At 52.4% G+C, this 19,611-nt stretch overlaps 6 protein-coding genes across 6 annotated transcripts; 3 read left to right on the top strand and 3 right to left on the bottom strand.

Moving 5' to 3' along the window:
* Positions 1-91: 91 nt before the first annotated feature.
* CAOG_00063 (DEAD box polypeptide 31) lies at positions 92-3,461 on the top strand (the record flags this gene model as incomplete). Its single annotated transcript, XM_004364877.2, has 3 exons — positions 92-2,044; positions 2,143-2,370; positions 2,472-3,461. The coding sequence occupies 3 exons, from the start codon at positions 92-94 to the stop codon at positions 3,459-3,461; spliced, it is 3,171 nt and encodes a 1,056-aa protein (XP_004364934.2).
* Positions 3,462-3,616: 155 nt separating this feature from the next.
* On the bottom strand, positions 3,617-6,342 carry CAOG_00062 (phosphatidylinositol-5-phosphate 4-kinase type-2 gamma). The gene is made up of 7 exons (XM_004364876.2): positions 6,171-6,342; positions 5,284-5,381; positions 5,059-5,155; positions 4,805-4,957; positions 4,347-4,646; positions 4,017-4,235; positions 3,617-3,901 (listed from the first exon to the last, which is right to left on the bottom strand). The coding sequence occupies exons 1-7, from the start codon at positions 6,270-6,272 to the stop codon at positions 3,821-3,823; spliced, it is 1,050 nt and encodes a 349-aa protein (XP_004364933.1). The 5' UTR covers positions 6,273-6,342; the 3' UTR covers positions 3,617-3,820.
* Positions 6,343-6,736: 394 nt separating this feature from the next.
* CAOG_00061 (hypothetical protein) lies at positions 6,737-8,034 on the bottom strand. The gene is made up of 2 exons (XM_004364875.2): positions 7,707-8,034; positions 6,737-7,633 (listed from the first exon to the last, which is right to left on the bottom strand). Exons 1-2 carry the CDS (start codon positions 7,975-7,977, stop codon positions 6,795-6,797), a joined length of 1,110 nt encoding a protein of 369 aa, XP_004364932.2. The 5' UTR covers positions 7,978-8,034; the 3' UTR covers positions 6,737-6,794.
* Positions 8,035-8,219: 185 nt separating this feature from the next.
* On the top strand, positions 8,220-11,557 carry CAOG_00060 (hypothetical protein; the record flags this gene model as incomplete). Its single annotated transcript, XM_004364874.2, has 7 exons — positions 8,220-8,460; positions 8,641-8,895; positions 9,054-10,178; positions 10,249-10,308; positions 10,412-10,779; positions 10,880-11,138; positions 11,205-11,557. The coding sequence occupies 7 exons, from the start codon at positions 8,220-8,222 to the stop codon at positions 11,555-11,557; spliced, it is 2,661 nt and encodes an 886-aa protein (XP_004364931.2).
* Positions 11,558-12,450: 893 nt separating this feature from the next.
* CAOG_00059 (PLCH2 protein) lies at positions 12,451-18,145 on the top strand. The gene is made up of 7 exons (XM_004364873.2): positions 12,451-12,590; positions 13,833-13,926; positions 14,096-16,923; positions 17,037-17,210; positions 17,332-17,508; positions 17,598-17,730; positions 17,837-18,145. Exons 1-7 carry the CDS (start codon positions 12,528-12,530, stop codon positions 17,932-17,934), a joined length of 3,567 nt encoding a protein of 1,188 aa, XP_004364930.2. The 5' UTR covers positions 12,451-12,527; the 3' UTR covers positions 17,935-18,145.
* On the bottom strand, positions 18,056-19,551 carry CAOG_00058 (hypothetical protein). The gene is made up of 3 exons (XM_004364872.2): positions 19,314-19,551; positions 18,758-19,093; positions 18,056-18,633 (listed from the first exon to the last, which is right to left on the bottom strand). The coding sequence occupies exons 1-3, from the start codon at positions 19,518-19,520 to the stop codon at positions 18,244-18,246; spliced, it is 933 nt and encodes a 310-aa protein (XP_004364929.1). The 5' UTR covers positions 19,521-19,551; the 3' UTR covers positions 18,056-18,243.
* Between the last annotated feature and the right edge of the window lie 60 nt (positions 19,552-19,611).

The raw sequence follows: 19,611 nt of genomic DNA, 5'->3' as shown, positions 1-19,611 counted from the left end.
ACAGTTACGTTGTTGTCCGTTTGAGGTCTTTTCATTCAACAACTCACTCCCCTTGTTATTATTATTGTGGCACAGACAGACACACATCGACATGGACGACGACGACGGGATTCAGCTCAACTTTGCGCCGTCCAAGCCAACCAAGCCAACCAAGCCAAAGCCAACAAAGACACGAGGCAATGGAAATGCTGCTGCTGCTGCGGGTGGTGGCTTCCAACGCCGCGCCGACCATCACGGCGGTGCACGACCATCGCACTATAACGCAAGCCGCGGCTGGAGCGACGCGGATCGCAGCCACATGGGAGCAGGACGAGGCGCTGCTGCTGCAGGACGAGGCGCTGCTCCCGGACGAGCATTGCCATCGAGTAGCAGTAGCAGTAGCAGTAGCAGTAGCAGTAGCAGCAGTGGTGCTGCTCCTGGTGCTGCTGAGGGCAGGCAAGGCGGATCGCGCAGCTCGGCCGTGCTCGCGGCGTCGTTTGGTCAACGAGGCAAGGCGTCGGGACTCGTCTCGTCGCTGTTCAGCTCCAACCCAGGGGATGCTGCGTCAGACACTGCGCGCGGTCGGGCTATCGACACGGCGGCGGCTGCGACAGCGGCTGGTGCTCGGTCTGCCAAGGTCAAGTCCATTGGCGAGCTGGGCTCGAGCTCGAGTCGGCAACAACAACAACAACAGCCTGCGCTGGACCCGAACGGCGTCGAGACGTTTGCCGATCTCATGCTGGACAGGAGACTGCTGGACACGATCGAAAAACACATGCAGCTGGCCGAAATGACACCGGTTCAGCGCTTGGCGATTCCCGTGATGATGCGAGGCGATGATGCTCTCGTCCGCTCAGAGACCGGAACAGGCAAGACGCTGACATTCCTTGTGCCGATCGTCAACAAGCTCGTGGCGCGCACCGATACCTTGCGGCGGACGGACGGCGTGCAGGCCATCATTCTGGCGCCAACACGCGAACTCGCATTGCAAATCCACACCGTGCTCCAGCAGCTGCTCAAGGGACACATTAACATTGTCTCTGGCCTCGTGGTCGGTGGTGAAAAGCGCAAGTCGGAGAAGGCCCGATTGCGCAAGGGCCTCAACATTTTGATTGCAACACCCGGCCGTTTGCTCGACCACCTACTGCACACGCGCTGCTTTTCTGTCGCCACTGTGCGCTTCCTCGTGCTCGACGAAGCCGACCGCCTCACCGATCTCGGCTTTGACAAGGACGTGTCGGCCATCGTTCGAGCGCTCGACGGTGGACGCTACGACATGGTTCGCGAAGAGCGCGAGGCGCGAGCTGCCCGAGAGCGCGAGCTCAATGGCGGCCAGCCCGCGAAAAAGTCAGGCAACGATGACGATGACGATGACGATGACAATGACGAAGAGACTGCCATCGAGCTGAAGCCCCAACAACAGCAGCAGCAGCAGCAACAACAGCAGCAACACCAACAACAGCAACAGTCGTCATACCAGCAGCACAACCGGGTGCATCGCCAAAACATTTTGATCTCTGCCACGTTGAAAGAAGGTGTCAAGCGCTTGGCAGGCATCAGTCTGGAAGATCCCACCTTTGTGGATGCGTCCCAGCAGGCCCTGCGCAAGCTCGGCGCCAAAGACTTTGGATCGCTGCCGTTGAGCAGCACGGTGACTGACGACGGCGATGAGCTGTTTACCTTGCCCGAGCATTTGGTGCAATGCTATCTTGTCGTGCCACTCAAGCTGCGACTGGTCACCCTGGCAGCCTTCTTGTTGCATCGCTGCGCTGCGAAGGGCAACAAGGTTCTCGTCTTCCTCTCGAGCCGCGACTCTGTCGACTTCCATTACGAACTCTTCAAGTCAAGCGTCATGTCTGCGGAACCTCTGGCGGAGGAGACCGAACAGCAGCAAGACGTTTTGATCGACCCCCAGATTGCCAAGCAACTCGCCGCCGTCCAGAAAGAAGTCATGGATGCCCGACGCGCCGCAAGTGCCAAGCATCGAGGGACCACCATGATGCAAGTGGACGGAGAAGACGAAAATGCCAATGTGGACGACAGTGACGAAGACGAGGATGATGAGGTCGACAGCCATGACGATGACGGCGACTCGGCCGGCTCCGAGAGCGAACCCGAAAACCCAGACGACGAGACGACGAGCCTTCCATGGAAGCTCTCAAGACCAAAATGGCGGCCGCCAAGAAGGAAAAGAAGGCAAAGAGCTCGACCAAGCAACCTGCCAACGCTCTCTTCCGGGGTGTTCCCATGTTCAAACTGCACGGCAACATGAATCAGCAACAGCGCACGCAGGTCTTCCGCGACTTCGGCCGTGTTTCCAGCGGTGTCCTGTTCTGCACGGACGTTGCATCTCGCGGTCTTGATCTGCCGAATGTTGACTGGATTGTTCAGGTGAGTTGTGTGCCGGTTGTCTGGTGATGATACTGCTTTTTTTTTTGCTTTCGCACACTCTCGCTGAGCTACACCTTGTGACCTCCTTACTACTTGCACAGTTCAACACCCCAGGCGACACGGCAGATTACATTCATCGCGTCGGCCGCACGGCTCGTGTGGGCCGCACAGGCCATGCGCTCCTGTTTTTGGCTCCCCATGAAACCCCGTATGTCGAGACGTTGGCCAATGCCCACGTCAAGTCAATCGAGCAAGTATCGCTGGAATCGGTGCTTGCACCCTTGTCTGGTATTGTCGAGGCGCGATTGCCCAGCGACCACCCGGCGAACATGGGATCGAAGAGCACCAAGCGACGCGGAAAACGCAGCGGCCTGCTCTTCAGCGTGGAGGATGCTGCTACCGCGGTCCAGCAGTGCTTTGAGCGTGCCATCATTCTTGCACAAAACAAGCTCCAGGAGGAGGAGCGCGAGAAGCATCGCAAAGAACTCATGGATCAGCGAAATCATCGCAAGCGTCGTGGCGATGCGGCTGCCGAGGAAGCAGAGATGGACAAGGAAGAAGAGCAAGCGGCGAACGGTAAGCCAGCCAAAAAGCGCTACTCGTCTGCAGCTGCGTTGGCTGAGGCAGAAGAGGCTGGCCAGACCAACGTAGCACTGCTGGCACGTGCCGCTTTCCAGTCCTTTGTTCGCGCATACGCCACCTACCCAGCGCTCCTCAAAAAGATTTTCCACGTGCGGCTGTTGCATCTGGGTCACCTCGCCAAGAGCTTTGCCCTGCGCGAAGCCCCCAAGGACATTACGGTACAAGGCCAAACTGGTGGCGGCGACTCGCATGCACCGACAGGACCCGGCGGTGCGCCCATTCAGCGCAAGAACAAGCGACTGGACTTTCGGTTGGATGCCGAAGGGAATCGGCTGCCTCCCCCGATGCCGGTGGCTCGACCAAAGCGCACAGCGGTCGACGAGTTTGGCGATGGCGGCAGCAGCAGTAGTTCTGGAGGACGTGGCCAAGCCCACCTTGGTCATCACGTTCAAAAGAAGGCAAGGTTGTTCCCGAAGAGCATGATGCCCAAGGGTAAAGGGAAGCGATAGTCTCTGAACATGTTTGAGTTTTTGGGCAATACACTTTTTTTTTTCGGGTTTTTGGGCTGTTTTTGATCGTTATCGACATGATGTTGAGATTGAGAGGTTTTGGTTTTGTCGGTAGCGTCATGATGTGCATAGATTGAGAGCTTGGTGGAAGAGGGTTTTTTTTTTGTTCTTTTTCTTTATACAAGTGCAAGCTTCACAATAATCATCATCAGCAAGCAATCAACATGGACAAATAGTCTAAAAAACAACAAAAACCAAAGCCCACACATACACAATGGTAGCAAGGCTGGAGAGGAGAAATGAGACCGAGAGGCGTCGACAACAAAAGCAACGGAAAACAGCAAAGTCTGAAACATCCATTATTCAACAATCGTGTTGATAAACTCAAGGAATCGGCTTCGGTAGTGTTCAGGATGGACTGTTGAGATTTCAGCATGGACCTGAACAAGAGCCAGGACCAAAAAACAAAAATAAAAATAAACAAGAATGTGAGCCAATGGATTGTTGAAATCCCATGACGGCAACTCATGACGGCAACTCGCTCGTGGTCCGTACGCCATGTTTCATCGTCTTGGCGGTATGCGCAGCCTTCTTTTTGGCGCCATACACGGTCAGCACGTCGATGATGGCCACAAAGTACACCTCATCGTGCTCTTCCGACGAGCTGGGAAGCGAGTACACATCCACGTCTTGATCGATGGGCTCTTCACCTTTACTTGTTCGGTGAATGCCCACAAGGAAGCTATAGTCCATCAGTTTTAACTTGGCGAGGAACTGGTTGTTGGAAAGGCACAAAGCAAGTCAAAGAGCTCAACATGAGAAAACAACTTGGGCAGGAGCGATTGCTGTCGTGCAAATAAACCGAAAATCAGGGGCTCCACTCACCGCAGTGTCACGCTCCAGCGTAGCAATGAGTTGCTCTTTGATGTCGTTGCCGAGGTACAGTTTGCGGTTTCGGGTGCGGAGATCGTTGTCTTTGAGGGTGGCACCGCCCTTGGCAATCTCCTCCCCGTCTGCCGATCGTTGCACGGTAGAACCTTTCAAGTCGTACTTTTCTTGGACTTCGTGCGTGGCACTAAAGACGTTCCGCTGTACGAGCAGATACGTCTCCACGTTATCCACGGTAATTCGGTACATGCCGACGTATTGAGGAAGCAGAGTTCGAGCCGATGTTTCGACAATGTACTGCGGCACAAGGAAAAAGAAAGGGAAGCAAGGAAAAAAAAAAGGTGTCCAAGAAACAAGTGCAGACGAAGCAGAAAAAAAAGCGTGGAAGTGAGTAAATCGAAGCGTAAACACCCCCCCCCAAAACACAAAACAGGCAAATGAAAAGTGGCCCGTACAGTGTGATAAAGGGGCAAAATGTTGTGCATCAAGTCCACTTCGATTTTGGACATGGACTTGACAATAAATCGCTTGTCGTGGGTCATGTAAAACGACGCGCCGCTCTTGCCGTTGGCTTCCACCGGAATTGGCTCTGCGCCTGCCAGAGAGTACTGCGAAACAACAAGAAAAGGAACGAAAAAAAAAAAAAAAAAGGTCAGCAAAAACACATCGACAAGCGTACACCAACGGCAGCAAAACTCGTTTGGCCTACCAAGTACTGGTCTGCGTCGACGCCAAATCGCTCTCGCAAATCGACCAGCACAATTGGGCAGTACTCTTTGAACTTGAACTTCATTGGCAAATCCGATCTGTGACAGAGCATCAAGAAGGCCCCAGCAATGTCAGCCCCCTCCTTCCAATACAAAAAACTCACACACACAAACGAAAAAAAAACCCCATAGTGCAATGTGATGTGCCATCGACACAGGTTATGTACGTGTTGAACTGGTGGTTGTGAATCTTGGTCTTGGAGTAGGCCTTGAAGTGGACTGGCAGCAGCAATGTCGGTCGCTCGACTTGCGACAATTCGTTCATCTGCAATGTTGGGTATACGTTTGTTCATTGAGTAGCTTGTTCATCGGTTTTGACAAGGCAAGATTGTTGTATGGACTGTGCTGTGCCATTGGCGATCGAAATCAAAAGTAACAATTGCATCTCATTTTTTCAGTCGTTTCGACCCCCCGCCTTCCCCCTCCCCCTCCCCGCGTCCAAACGAACAGTCATTCATTGCACTGAAGGAAGGAGCGATGATTGTGACGCATCAAGCCAGACAGAAGCACTTGCAGTTGTGCGGGTCGGAGGCGCACAAGTATAGAGAACGAAAGCCGCTTTTTTTTTTTTTTTTTTTTTTGGGCGTCCCAACGAGCGCTTTGCTTCCCCTCCTCCAAAACTGCCGCTTGTGACGACATCATCTTATTCGTCACAGTTGATTCTACACAAGCAGGGAAGTGAGAGAGAGTGGGAGTGGGAGTGAGAGTAAGGGAGAGTGAGAGGAGTTAAAAAAGCGAAGGCTGGGCCAATGACAGGTTTCCAGTCTCCACACACACACACACACGGATGCAGGAGACCAGCGCAAGGATGATACACACAGACAGAGAGAGACCGAGTCAATGCACAAACACACAAAGCAGAGCAGCCAAAGCAACAGAAAAAAGCAAAAACATTAAAAAAATAAATAAAAAATAAAAGAAATTAAAATAAAAAAATAAAATAATAAAATAATAAAAATTCGGCTTTTTGTTTCAAGTTGTATGGATGATGATCATGATGATGCTCATGATGATGCTCGTGATGATGATGATGATGAAGTTGGAGCCCGCGCACCATAAAGTTGACGCCCCACTGGAGGACGGCCTGCAGCGGATCCGAGGCGCGGAAGACCTTCTGGTTTTGCTTGACGGGCTTGAATCGAGACTTTGTATTCATTGGCAATAGGATGAAAAGACTGAGTGCAATAAGATTGAACAGGAAGCAATAGTAAGGATGAGGATGGTCTATGGATGGTGATGGCAATGTCGATACAAATGAAAAGAAGTCGTGCAGCTGCACAGGGACGAGGAGCGGAGCAGGTAACAAGATTCAATACCCCGACCTGGACTGCACACACAACAGCCATCCCCTATTCGAGGGTCCAGCCGATTGTGTGTGTGTGTGCGGATGGTATTTTCACTGATTTTGCACTGTTTTTGGGAACCCCCCCCTCGCCTCCCTCTGGAAAAAGCGTTTTGGATTTGTTTGAATCGGCTCCTGACATCGGGTTTATCCAAAGAAATTATACAAGTAATTTAAAAACAAATCGGGGGCCCGACTAAGGTAACAGGACGATGTGGTGGCGTGAAATAAAGCGGAAAGAACGCCCAAGAGTTAGCAGAGACAACAAGCAGACAGCAAACAAGCTTCCTAGAGCAGAAGCACGGTCTACCTGAATCATTATAAACCAATTTATATTCATTCCTTCTTCGAAGGAGCCTTCCGCACCCCTGCCCAAACCTCCATACCAATAACAACCATCTGAAGGAGGAGCCCACGACGGTCAAGGTCGCTCACTGGGCGGTCGGCGACCTTTAACATGCGCCAAAGTTCACGGTACTTCTCGTACGTGATAAGTTTTGGATATGCTTGATCATTTCGGCTGCTGCGGATGCTCTGTGAAAGGTCCCAGGTGTCGTAAGAAAGCGCGTGTTCTTTAAGTACACGCGTCAAACTGTCCAGATGAGGCGCGTCACTCGAGGCATTTGTGTTCAGTGTGACGCGAGCGATTTCTTCGCCTAGAAGCGTGCGGAATTGTTGTGGAGATGTATTGCGGTCTCGAGCTAAATCAATAAAGTAGTCACTGGCTCGCTCGAGTGGAGCATGGAAGGTGATGGCAGCACTCTCTTGCGCACTCTGCTGCAGCATGCTGGTCTTGAGGTCCGCGATCTTAGCCTCAAGCTTCTCTGCGTGGGCAGCGTGGCTGGTCTTGAGGTCCGCGATGTCGGTAGCGTGGCTGGTCTTGAGAGCGTGGCTGGTCTTGAGGTCCGCGATGTTGGCCTCAAGCTTCGCTGCGTGGGCAGCGTGGCTGGTCTTGAGGTCCGCGATGGCCGTTGTGAGTGTGTCAATGGTGTGGTTGAGAGCGTCCATGCGCGGGTTGGGAGGGACGAGCCATAGCTCAAAATTCTGGTGGCGCTGCGCTGGGGCTGCCTTGGAAGCTTCGAGCGCCGCTTTTTGCTTGTAGCACTCGTCGAGTTGTGTCTGCAACTCGCGGATCAGCTGCTCGGGCGGGGGATCCTGCGAGCTATGTGCGGGGACTGAAGAGGAAGCCAAGTGATGAGTGAGAACAGACCATGGACAGCAACAACGAGCGGCGGTTGTGTCACTCACTGCCAACGTGGAGACAGCGCACCGGCTGCATGACAAGGTTTCTCGGTGACGCAAGGTCGTGCCCAGAAAACGGCAGCGGGAGAGGGCGCGAGGACATGGCCAAGACAATTGTCTTGGCGTTGGCGTTGGCGCTCGCTCTGGTGCAGTCAAAGCCGTCTGTGCGATGGCTCGCCGTGTTGTGAGCAGTTGCTACGGTTGCTAGCATGCGAGAGCCGCAAGCAGCCAAGCGAGCGGCACTGCGGGAAGCCACGAGCATGGAAAATGTCGGCATTCAAATAAAAAACCGAAAAACAGAATTAACAAAAAACAAACAAACAAGCAAACAAACAAAAAAACAGGCTGTACAGGTTCTAAACGCGGACATGCGAGAAACAGTTTGGTTGGTCGATTGGTATCGGGCACCACAGTTTGCTCCAGAGGCATCTGAATTGCTGTTGCAGGCTGTCTGTGGACACAAATAGTGGCGATAAGGTCGTCATTCCACTGACATGACAACAATCAGTCTTTTTAACAATGGAATCACACGCCTCTCCCAAGACCGCCTCGGTGCCCTCTTCCGGGACTTCTCCCGGAACTTCTCCCGTGGGTTCTTCAAAGCGTCAAGCAGAGGACCCTTCCGGAGGTCAATCCAAGCGTGCCAGAACCGTAAGCGGACCGAGACCTGCCCGATATGGTACTTTTGAAACCTCACAAGTTCTGCTCGAACAGCGTGCAAGCAGCAGCAGCAGCAGCCAGGCAGCACCCCCTTCAGTCAGTATCCACATGCTTGGTTTCTAAATGGACGATTGGACAGGGAACTGATTGTTGCTTTTCTGCTCGAACGATAGGTTAAGAAGATGATCGAGAAGCTACCCCAGAGTCTCCGCCAGTCTTTCGGTACGATTCGTCCACTGCTTGGAGTGTGTCGTTGTTTCGCCGACTGGCGTGACAACAGAGCTTCCCTGGAAGAATGCTGGCCTTCGCAGGCACCTGCTCGAAATGCTGTCCTCCAACCCAGACATCGAGCCAGAAGTGGTGAAAGCCCTTGTCTACGAGTTCAGTTTTTTCTCGTGCAAGGCATCTGCTCTTGATGTAGCCCAAACGCGCAGTGCAAGTTTGAAGAACAAGGACGCAACGCACCCCCAAGGAAAGCCTCTCCGAGCCGTGGATGAGCTTCTTGATTGGATTCAGACGTGGCTCACAAAACAAGGTACGAGTGTGTGTGTGTGTGTGTGTGTGTGTGTGTGTGTGTGTGTGTGTGTGTGTGTGTGTGTGTGTGTGTGTGTGTGTGTGTGTGTGTGTGTGTGTGTGTGTGTGTGTGTCCTCGCTATTTTTCACGATTTCGTTGAATAGCCTCATTGAAAACAGATTCCGCACAGATTCGAGAGTCTCTTGAGGCCCTGCTGAAAACACTTAAACGGCGCTCGCCCTCCCAACATGGTGGCGAGTACCCCCTCGTCGACCTGCAAGTGGCAACCAAAGCTCTGGAAGCCAACATGACCAACAGGCTAAACGCTTCAAAGAACCAAACCGAGGCACGATTGGAATACCGATCGTCCATCGCCTCGACACTACCCGGTGCTGGCAAGTCCCGCCTTTGTTCCGAGTTCGTCAAAAACATTGCCCCCAAGTTCTTCAAGGATCATCAGCTGCATGGGGTTTGCTTATCCACTATGTTCAATTTCTTGCACCCATTTGACTCGTCAAATGACTGGACCATCGTCATGGGAGCCCACCACGAGCACGCTCTCTCAACTCGTCTCTTGTCGGCGTACTTTGACATTGAAACCAAGGTTTTTCAGCGCAATTTTTTGCAAACTGGTAGCTTCCAAGCGGCGGCGTGCTTGAGGCTCGTTCAGGAGTTTGAATTCGAGCTCCGTCATGGACGCAAACCTGGCGAAGGTGATGAGTTGCCGTACCTCGCGATTGCTATTGATGAAATCAACAGACTACTTGTAGAGCCGGACAGCGCTCTCGTTCCCCCTGATGTCAAGGGCGACGCTCAACGACGGCGTCATCTGCTCAAACAAACGTTGATGTCTCTCAAGGAGGCTGCTGCGGCAGGCCAGCGTTTTTTTGTGCTCTACGCAGGAACTATACCTGATCAGCTCACTTCAGGTCTGACAGAGACGGGACACACACAACCCGCTGGGGTCAGCAGCTTGGCGGTTGACCCTGTACCTTTGCCGCCGTTCAAGAGCAGGCATATTGCCCAATTTGCCGACTATGTGGCCGCAAAATTGGATCGTTACAAGGATTCTCCCCAAGTTTGGCGGCTCGACGCATCCATTGTGCATAAACTTCGCATTTGTGGCGGTTTGCCACGCCACATTGAGGTTGCGCTTGGTCTACCGTTTCACACAGCGATCGCAACACCAACGATCAGCATTCCCTCTTTGATCGAGCTGGTACATTTTTGCGCATTCACGCGCACCGATGAGCCACAGGAAAGCGACAAGCTCGGCTGGATCAGCTCAGGAGCAGCTTTCGTTGGTATGAAACAACGCTCATTCAAACTTGTTCGCTTCCTGCTTCGATATCTTACACGTGTTGTTTGACACAGATGACATTCCGAGTGGCAGCTCTGTCTTTCAATTCAACTTGTTTATGAGGCTTGATCTTGGTACGCATGGCGGTTGACATCTGCCTGTTCTTCGTGATGCGAAGGGCAAAGTTGCATTTTAACTCAACGCAACGACATGTACCACGTTTTTGGAGGCGTGCAGATTCACCATCCGGCAGTTCGCCTGACGCTTTTGGTCAACGGCTGCAGGATTGTCTTCAGAAGATTCGCGAGGGCGTGAATCATCCTCCTTCTGCGCCCGATTTGTGGGAGCGAATCGTTGTTGCCCTTTTCAATCTGCGTGTGAGGGCGTTTCTGGCCAAGGAAGTGAAGAAACTCGCAACGATGCCATCCTCGATTGATGTGCCTCTTGAGCAAGTGCTGCCAGGTGTCACGTTTGGCCCGGGTTGCGCAAATCTTAAGCTTCGATTGACACCGGAAAACTGGAGACAGGGAGGCCAATTTATGCAACTCGCGGAGCCCTGCACACCGGGAATTGACAGCTACCTGGAAGTTACAGTCGTCGATTCTGTAGGTGGCTTTGAGTAGCTGTTGTTGTGTTGTTTTGAGCTGTTGTTGTTGTGTCGATTTGACTGAGCCGACATTCTTTTTGGGCTTTGGACGCCTACAGGCCAACCAACTGTCCGAGGCCGTCATTGGTCTCCAGATGAAGCTTCATATGGACCTTCCAACAACAGGTCCTGTTGAATTGCAAACCTTTGAACGGGATGCCTTTAACTATCTCGAAGGAAAGTATCCCGGCAAGACCTTGTTCGTCGGTATAATGTCCACTTCTAGGTTTGATGCTCCGAGCCCTGCGCAGAACGCATGGGTACTGGAGCGTGACAAGTTGAACGACTTTGCTCAAGGATTTCAAGTCGCCGTTCAGAGTAAGGCCCCGTCATTTCTTCGTGACTTGGACTGTTGACTAAATCCCGCTTCCGACAACGCGACAGGTGCATACATGTTTGACCCGCATCATAGCTCTGCCTCGCACATCGCGAGTTTTCTGTATCCGTCGAAGCCACAGAAAGTTTGCAACGCCCTTGCTCGCCTGATAGTCGAGACTCGCGCGTCACTTCGCCCACTATTCACAACTGCAAGCCAGTTGCACCAGTTTTTGATCGCGAACATTGGTCGATCGAGGACAGTCTCGTGGACGTCTGGCAAAAATAACCAGGAGCGACATGAGTTCACGCTCCAGCCCGATGATGTTCCGTCCGTTGAGCAGCTGTGCTGGTACTTGGCTTTGCCTGAAGACCCCGTCGCAGCCACTGCCGGTTCGTCCTCGAGCTCTTCGGCCATCTGACGCGAGCTTTATGACAACGTGGCGGACAGCCGTGGAATTCACAAAATGCCCATCCACTTGGTCATGGGCGCGCTTGCGAGATGGTGCCAGCAATCCAGCGCTGGGTGCAACACTGCTTCAGCAGTACTGGCAAATGTTAGATGCCCAACGACCACAGTGCCAAGAGAGGATGTCATCGTCGTATTGTTGTGACGAGATTGGGTTTTTATTTGCAAATGTCCAACAGGTTTTTGTTTTGGTTTTGTTTGTGCTCGTCTAAAGCTTTATTAAGAATAACAAAGAAAAAAGAACGTAGGATATGAGACAGTTGAATGTCGTCATAACGCACACCAGTGAAGGCAAGCGGGAAGGGTGCTCAAGTGCTCACAGAGGAACTCGAACAGATGATCAGCCGGGCTGACAATGGAAGGATCGGGCATCCCCCACCTGTACACCACGAAAGACATTCTGCTAGCCATTTCGGTTCACTAGCAAGTAGACGGCTGGCAGGCGGTCCCACTTCCCTGTGCTGGCCAATGAGAGCCAACGCGCGGTGTATTTTTATTGTCGTTGTGTGGTATCTCAGAGCGTGTACTTTGCAACAGATGGTTCGGGACCTGAGATTTGGTTATTACTCGTGGAGCTGATCACCTCACTCAATGTTGATCCTCAAAGATTTGCCATGAGAATTTCGGATTGACAACAACACACACAGCGCAATTGACAGCATGAGCGGGGTGACTAAAGTTGCTCTACGCAATGCACTGGATTGGTTTTGCAGACACCTCCTTCTTCTGGCCCTGGTCTGCGCAATGCACTGACGTGCCGTTTGATGTTCTTACCATTGTGCTCAGTATTGCATCTTCGTGCTCTTCTTTTGTCTTTTGTCTTTTGAACAAGTCATTCTTGTTTTTTTTGTCTTCTTCTTCTTTGAAATTTTCTTTTTCCTGCCTTTTCAGTTTCATTTTCCCCTTTTCTTACTCTTCCATCGATGGAATCAAAGTTTCTGACTGTGGCGCGACGTGAGCGCAAGCAGGTCGAATCGGCGCTCCTTGTACGGCTTGCGGCGAGCTAACAATCCGTTGTTGTTGACCCACCGCGCTCGCTTCCCTGCTCTCATTCTCTCTCGCTCTCTCTCACTCTCTCTCACTCTCACTCCCTTTCATCTCGCTCTGTGCATCCCATCACTTTGCTCGCACTGCTTCCGCTGCGCTGCGTTCTCGATCGGAGCTCAATTCAAACAAAATCCTCGGCGGAACCAAACGAAAGCCAACGAAGCAATGGTTTTTTTTTTTTTTTTTTTTTTTTTGCTTTTTACCAAAAAACCGCCAACTCTGTGTTTCCAATCGTCCTCGCTTCGCTTCTCTGGTCACTGTTGATGACACGTAGAGTGATGATGCGCGAGGTCGTTCATGGGACGACAGCGAGGCAGGTCCTGAGCGATCAGAATACGCAGCAACCGGCAACAAAATCAGGAGCGACGACCAATTTTTAATGCTTTTTTTATTTATTTTATTTTTTTATTTTTTTATTTTTTTATTTTTTTATTTTTTATTTTTTATTTTTATTTTTTATTTTTATTTTTTATTTTTTATTTTTTATTTTTTATTTTTTATTTTTTTATCATAGGATTTAACATTGGGGTTTGTGTTGTGTTTTTGTTGTTGTTTTGTCGTTGTGATCACGACTTCTTTGAATGACTTTTCCATTCTTCTGTTGCGCTCCTTGTCTTTTTTCTTCTCCTTGCTTGGTCGCTTTCACGTCCCATCCATCCATTCGTTTTGCTCGGCGCCTTCAGCTGGAACCCCGTTTTTTTTTTCCCCGCTGTTGTTCCCCTTTCATTGTGTTTCATGATGGATCGCACAGTTGATTCGTTTCTCCACTTCCCCATCACAACCCTTTCGTATGCAAATTCTGTTTTAAACACTTTAACTCTATCACGCAGGGCAAACAATAACAAACAGACCTGCCTTTTTATTTTATTTTTTATTTTGTTTTATTTATTTTATTTTATTTTATTTTATTTTATTTTTTATTTTTATTGTGGTTCGCGTCCATGACAAGGGCACATCAGAGGCAAAGAGGCGGGGGTGGGGGGTGGTGGATGCGATGGAGATGACATCGCAATGCTCCTATCTTGTCGTCTGTCCCCCCTTCTACGCATCGTAAACAGGCAGAGGCAGTCAAATCGAAATTTGAACAGATTCAATGCTCACCGCTGCCACTGCGTAATCATCGTCTTGTCTGCCCTGTCTCATCCTCACCTGATGCCGATTCTTTCCTCTCTCTGGAATAGGAAAAATGCGTCCGGGCTTGGATGAGCGAAGTCCTCGGAAAACCAATCCCGGAAGATTTCGTGAGCTTTTTGCGCAACGGTGTCATTCTGTGCGGTAAGTCAAGCAAGGACGAGTCCATGTTGCATCACAGCTCCCATCGCATGCAGCCAGTGCAAATTGTCAACCAAACAAAAAAGGGGTTGGGGGGGGGGATTGGGAAACTCATGCCATCCTTGCTCACTCTCAATCAATCTCACTCTCATTTCTCCCTTCTTTTTGGCAGAACTCGTCAACACAATCCAACCGGGCTTGATCCCTGCATCGGTCGTGCGCACAGTGCCGTCCAAAATGTCGCCATTCCAGGTGGCTCGCTCGTTTGACAACGTCCGACACTTCCTCAAGGTCTTGCCGCTGCTTGGCGTGCCAGAAACCACGCTCTGCTCACCCGGCGACTTGGTCGAAGGCAAGGACGTCAACAAGTTTATCAACTGCGTGTACAACCTTGGTCGCATTTGCGGCACCAACGGCAAGACGGTCAAGATGCCCGCACCTGCAGCACAGTCTGCGGCGCGATCGGCCAACGTCCGCTCCATCTTTGGCGAGCAGGAGCTCACTGGTCCGTTCGACTCGAACGAGCCCGTTCTGTGGTACCACAAGGATCCGCTGGACAAGTCCAGCGCGGCCATCCTCGTCAAGGCCAACGGCACAGCAGGCTGCTTCATCATCTACCCCGAGCGCAACAACACAAAGCAGTTCAACCTCACCATGCTGCTCCCGTCGGGTCTGCATCGCCAGTTCCGCATCCAAACCTTTGGCACCCAGTTCTCACTCGGTGGCACCCGATTTGCCTCGCTCAACAAGCTTGTCGACCACCACACCAAGTGGCCTCTTGCCGATGGCCAAACCCTCAACCCGACCGTGCAGGTCATTGCACAGGCGGCCATGTCTGCCGAGGACCGCCGCAAGTCGGTCATTTCGCTCGCCGAGGACGACGACGACATTAAGCGCCAAATCCAGTCGGCGCACGAGGTGGAGAGCAGCGCCAACAAGCTCAAGTCGCTTCTCGAGCAAAAGACAAACCCAACCCCGGCCGACCTCAAGCAGCTCGAGACGCTCGACACGACCATCCGCTCAGCGCAGGCCAAGATTGTGCTGCTGCAACGTGCACTGGGCACCGAGACCAGCTCGGACACTTACCAGGACGCCAAGCTGCTGAAGGAGGCTATTGCCGTGCTCGACGCCCAGCAAGAGACGATTGGCGACGATGAGGACGAGTCGGGCATTCCGCACAACTTCCGCGTGCGCACCTTCCTTTCGCCCAAGTTTTGCGACCACTGTGCCGGCTTCATCTACGGTCTCGCTCGCCAGGGCCTCAAGTGCCGCACATGCGGTTTTGTGACCCACAAGCGCTGCCGTGAGCATGTTTCGCACAACTGCATCAACCGCCCCGACGCAGCCGTTCCGCAGTCGCCCAGCGCCGTGGACGACAGCAGCGACACGGAATCGCTCGCCGAGGAAGCCGAGCCCGAGGACATTACTTCGCAACGCTCGATCGGCAAGGCCATGGACGCGCTCATCCGCGACTTTTGGAAGAGCAACACGCAAGGCGCGGCTGCTTTGCCTGTCGCCAAGTTTATGCGGCTGCTGGAGATTGCCTTCCCTCGCGTCGACCTCCCCGAGCTGCAACGCCGCTTCAAGAGCCTGACCGACGACGAGCTGGGTTCGCTCGGCGTTGACCAGTTTATGACCTTCTACAAGGTCTTGTTCATCAACACTCACTCGCAGGGTCTGTTTGAGGCGTATGCCACGTTCAACGGCGAGACCTTGTCGGCGCAAGAGTTCCGAACCTTTTTGACGGTCGAGCAAAAGCTCTCTGCCACTGAAATTGACGCCATTCTCGCCCTGCTCAACTCTGTTCCGCTGACCCAGGCGGTCACGGATGCCACTCTGCTTGAGGCGGCACCCGTGTCGACGGGCGACGATGTTGAAACGTCAGCCCTGCTCGAGCCCACGTCCGTCCTGCACCACCTCAAGAACAGCGCGTCTTGGCACGCCGGCCATCGCGTTTTTGGCCCTGTGCTGGGTGTCACGTCGGAGCGTCGTCTCACGATTGGCGGTTTCCTGAATTACCTCGTTTCAGACGTCAACTCGAGCTGGCTTCGGGCGCACACCACCGTGTACCAGGACATGACGCAGCCCCTCTCCGCGTACTTTATCAACTCGTCGCACAACACGTATCTCGAAGGCGATCAACTGCGCAGCAACTCTACCGCGGAGGCGTATGCAAAGGCCCTGCAGGCCGGCTGCCGCTGCCTTGAGCTGGATCTTTGGGAAGGTGCCAAGGACGAGCCCGTCATCTACCACGGCTACACGCTCACGACCAAAGTTGCAGCACGCGACGTTGTTGAGGCGATTGCCAAGAACGCCTTTGTCGCGTCGGACTACCCCTTGCTGCTCTCGCTTGAAAATCACCTCGGTGTCCGCCAACAGCGCGTTTTTGCCCAGTACTGCATCGACCTGTTTGGCGACAAGCTGGTCACGGCCAAGGACGGCTGGTGGGAAACCAACCCGAGTCTGCTCCCTTCACCCCAGGAGCTCCGCGGCAAGATTATCATCAAGAACAAGGCGCATTCGTCGCGCAACCAAGCCCCGCTGGACCCGACCGAAGAAGACGAAGCTGGTGAGACTGGCAGCCAGCTCGACGGGCCCGCCGACGGCGCTGGCGCTGGCGCTGCTGGCAGCAACAACCGCGCGTCAATGATTTCCGACTCGCCATCCCCGTTGAGCACGCCCGGCTCGACCTCGTCCATGTCTCTGTCGCGTGCGGACGCCGCCAGCTTGGCGGGCCACGGCGGCAAGCAGAAAAAGCAGCTCAAAATTGCGCAGGAAATGTCGGATGTGGTCGTGTACACCAAGTCCGTCCCATTCCAATCCTTCGAGCACAGCAAGAAGACGTACAAGTGCTACGAAATGTCGTCCTTCCCCGAAAAGAAGGCGCGCAAGGTTGCCAGCCGCCAGACAGCTGCCAAGCTCACCTACCACACCAACCGCTTCCTCATGCGTGTGTATCCCGACGGCATGCGTTTCGACTCGTCGAACTATCTACCTCAGGTAAGCCGAGTTTTGCCACTTTGCGTGTTTTTGAGGTTGCTTTGTTGTTGCTGTGTGACTCGTGTGCGGCGCTCACAAAGTGCACGTTGTTTTTTTTTTGTGCCGCTTTGCAGGAGTTCTGGAACTATGGTGTGCAAATGTCTGCCATCAACTTCCAAACACCCGATCGTGCCATGCAACTAAACGAGGGCAAGTTCCTTCAGAACGGCAACGCTGGCTATATTTTGAAGCCAAAGTATATGCGCGAGTTTGCCGATCCCGAGGTCAAGGCCCCAGCCGCTGATTCGGTAAATGCGCGAACAAACATTAAGCATGATCTCACATCAATACCATCCCATCGACATCCATCTGACAAAAATATCTGTTTTTTGTTTGTTCTGCCTCCTTTTCGTCTGTTCTGTGCTCCAGGGTGTGCACAAGACAACCTTGACCATCGAGCTGCTGAGCGGACACCAGCTCCCTCGCACGCGTCGCCAACGACGCCGTTTGCTTGACCCTTATGTTGAAGTTGAAATTGTCGGACAGCTCGGTGACGACCGCAAATTCTCATCGTCGACCGTTTTCAAGAACGGCTACAACCCAGTGGTAATGCATGATTTGGTCGATTTGTACTCTGCGTGCGTCGTTGCTTTTGCCATTTTTACTCACTGGATTGTCTGTTTGGTTTTTGGCAGTGGGATGAGGCGTTCGAATTTGAGGTCATGTCGCCCGAACTTGCGCTTGTGCGCTTTGTTGTCATGGACGAATCTGTTGGCCCCAAGGAAATTGTTGGCCAGTACACGATTCCTCTCGAGTCCCTCCGCCAAGGTAGGCACAACGGATCTGAGTGCGATTGTTTCTTGTGTTGTCAGTTTTCTTGTGGTTTTGCTCACATTTCTTTTTGTCCTTTTTTTCGTTTTCCGCTTTGATCTAGGGTTCCATCACCTTCCTCTCAAGCGACCGCAGCCATTCGCCAAGTTTGACTTGTTGCACCACTCTTCCTTGTTTGTCAAGGTTACAATTCAAAACTAAAACAAAACAACGAGATGATGCTGCTGACGACGCGTGCAAAAGCAATCTACTGCCGCTGTCAACTCTTTGTCTCATACTGTATGCTGTTTTGTTCTGTTGCCTTGTTCCTTTCTTGATATTGTCGTTTTTGGTTTTTCTTTTTTTTTTTCTTTTCGTTTTTGCACAAAAGAGCCCCTTCAATTACATCACTACAAACATTTTGGAATTTCTGACAAACAATGCTTCACCAAGGCAAGCTGTTCAATGGCGATGTCGCACAAACACTATGTTCAAAAAGGACGCAAATACAAAAATTGCGCTCCCCCTGGCTCACGCCACTAAATCCGCCAACAGCAGCACCTCATTTGTCGTGCCGGGGATGTTCACTTGCTGGCTGACCTTGTTCACGCCGTGAACAAAAGCTCCGGAAGGGCCCGTGCCGTCGTTGGAAGCGAGCAGGGTCGAGTTGTGACGCGCCGACCAGATTTCAAAAATGTCCTTGCCGACGGGACCCAGGGCGCTCATGGCAACGCTGTACAGGAAGTTGCGAATGCCGAGGTTGACCAGCGGGACGGAGGGCGTCTCGAACATGATGTCAAAGCAAGTGAACACGCCGAACGTGACGTTGAAGGCCGAGGTAAAATACACCAGATCTGGCGTCGCGGGTTCGTCAAAGCAGTTCAAGTAGAAGACGTGCGTCTTGTAATACTTGGCAACCATCTGAGGTGAAGTAGAACAAAGAGCAACAAAATGCAATGAATGAATTTTTCAGTTTGAGTTGGATTGCTCGTAAACTCAGAAAATCGTCCAATTCGGGGTAAACAGCGGTTCAAAAGCCACTTACAATGCCACGCTCGTCAAACACTACTTCCGTGTTGTACTGGAATCGCCCGTCGCGGGGGCATCGCGGGTCGCTCGCCGTGGTGCATGGCTGGACGTCGTACATGTTGATGCTCACGAGAATGCCATAGTTGAGCGCAAAGCAGGACGCGTTGCGGAACACTGGCGGCGCCGATGCATCGTAGCACGGAGCAGTCTGTCCAGTTGCATTGGAGACCGCCGGCAGGTGCTCTGCGAACGGCAGCAGCTGGTCGCGGTCGATAAAGTTCTTTGGTCCGAGGCCAAACTCTGGGAAGACGACGACCTGCGCTCCGCTCGCCTTCGCTGCGACCATATGGAGCTGAAGTTTTTTTGTTGTTTTGCATTTGAGAGGCAGATAAACCGAGACCCCCAAAACAAGGCAGAGACGCGAGAGAGGTGAGTTTGAATCTCATGCGAATCCATCCGAGCAATCTACAATCTATCATCTCTCTCTCTCTCTGCACGCGGCAATCTCGCCAATCTTCAAACGGGTCGGAGTCAGTTCGATCTGCAAGATGCGCGTGCCGAGAAAGGAATACCTCGTAGAGCGCCATGTTGGCGGCCATCATCTCGACGGGAGTGGCGTTCGCGGGAAAGACCGGCGAGTGCTCGACCATTGCAGCGCGGTACGGCACACCCGCAGTAGCTGCAACAACAGTTAGGCTGGAAGGCGCAATCAATAGCAGCATCGCCAGTGCAGCCAATGCGCCATTGCACACGAGCAGAGTGGCTCTGGATGCAGCCATATCGGTACTAGAATCACGACTGAGGTTTGGATTGAATTTGGATTGAAACTCAGAGCCAGATAATTGTATTGCTCAAAAGGACAACACAAAA

The sequence above is a fragment of the Capsaspora owczarzaki genome (assembly GCF_000151315.2).
Source record: "Capsaspora owczarzaki ATCC 30864 unplaced genomic scaffold supercont2.1, whole genome shotgun sequence".
NCBI lineage: Eukaryota > Filasterea > Ministeriida > Capsasporidae > Capsaspora > Capsaspora owczarzaki.
Note: the sequence above shows the minus strand (reverse complement) of the source record. Positions and strands in the feature narration are given on the sequence as shown.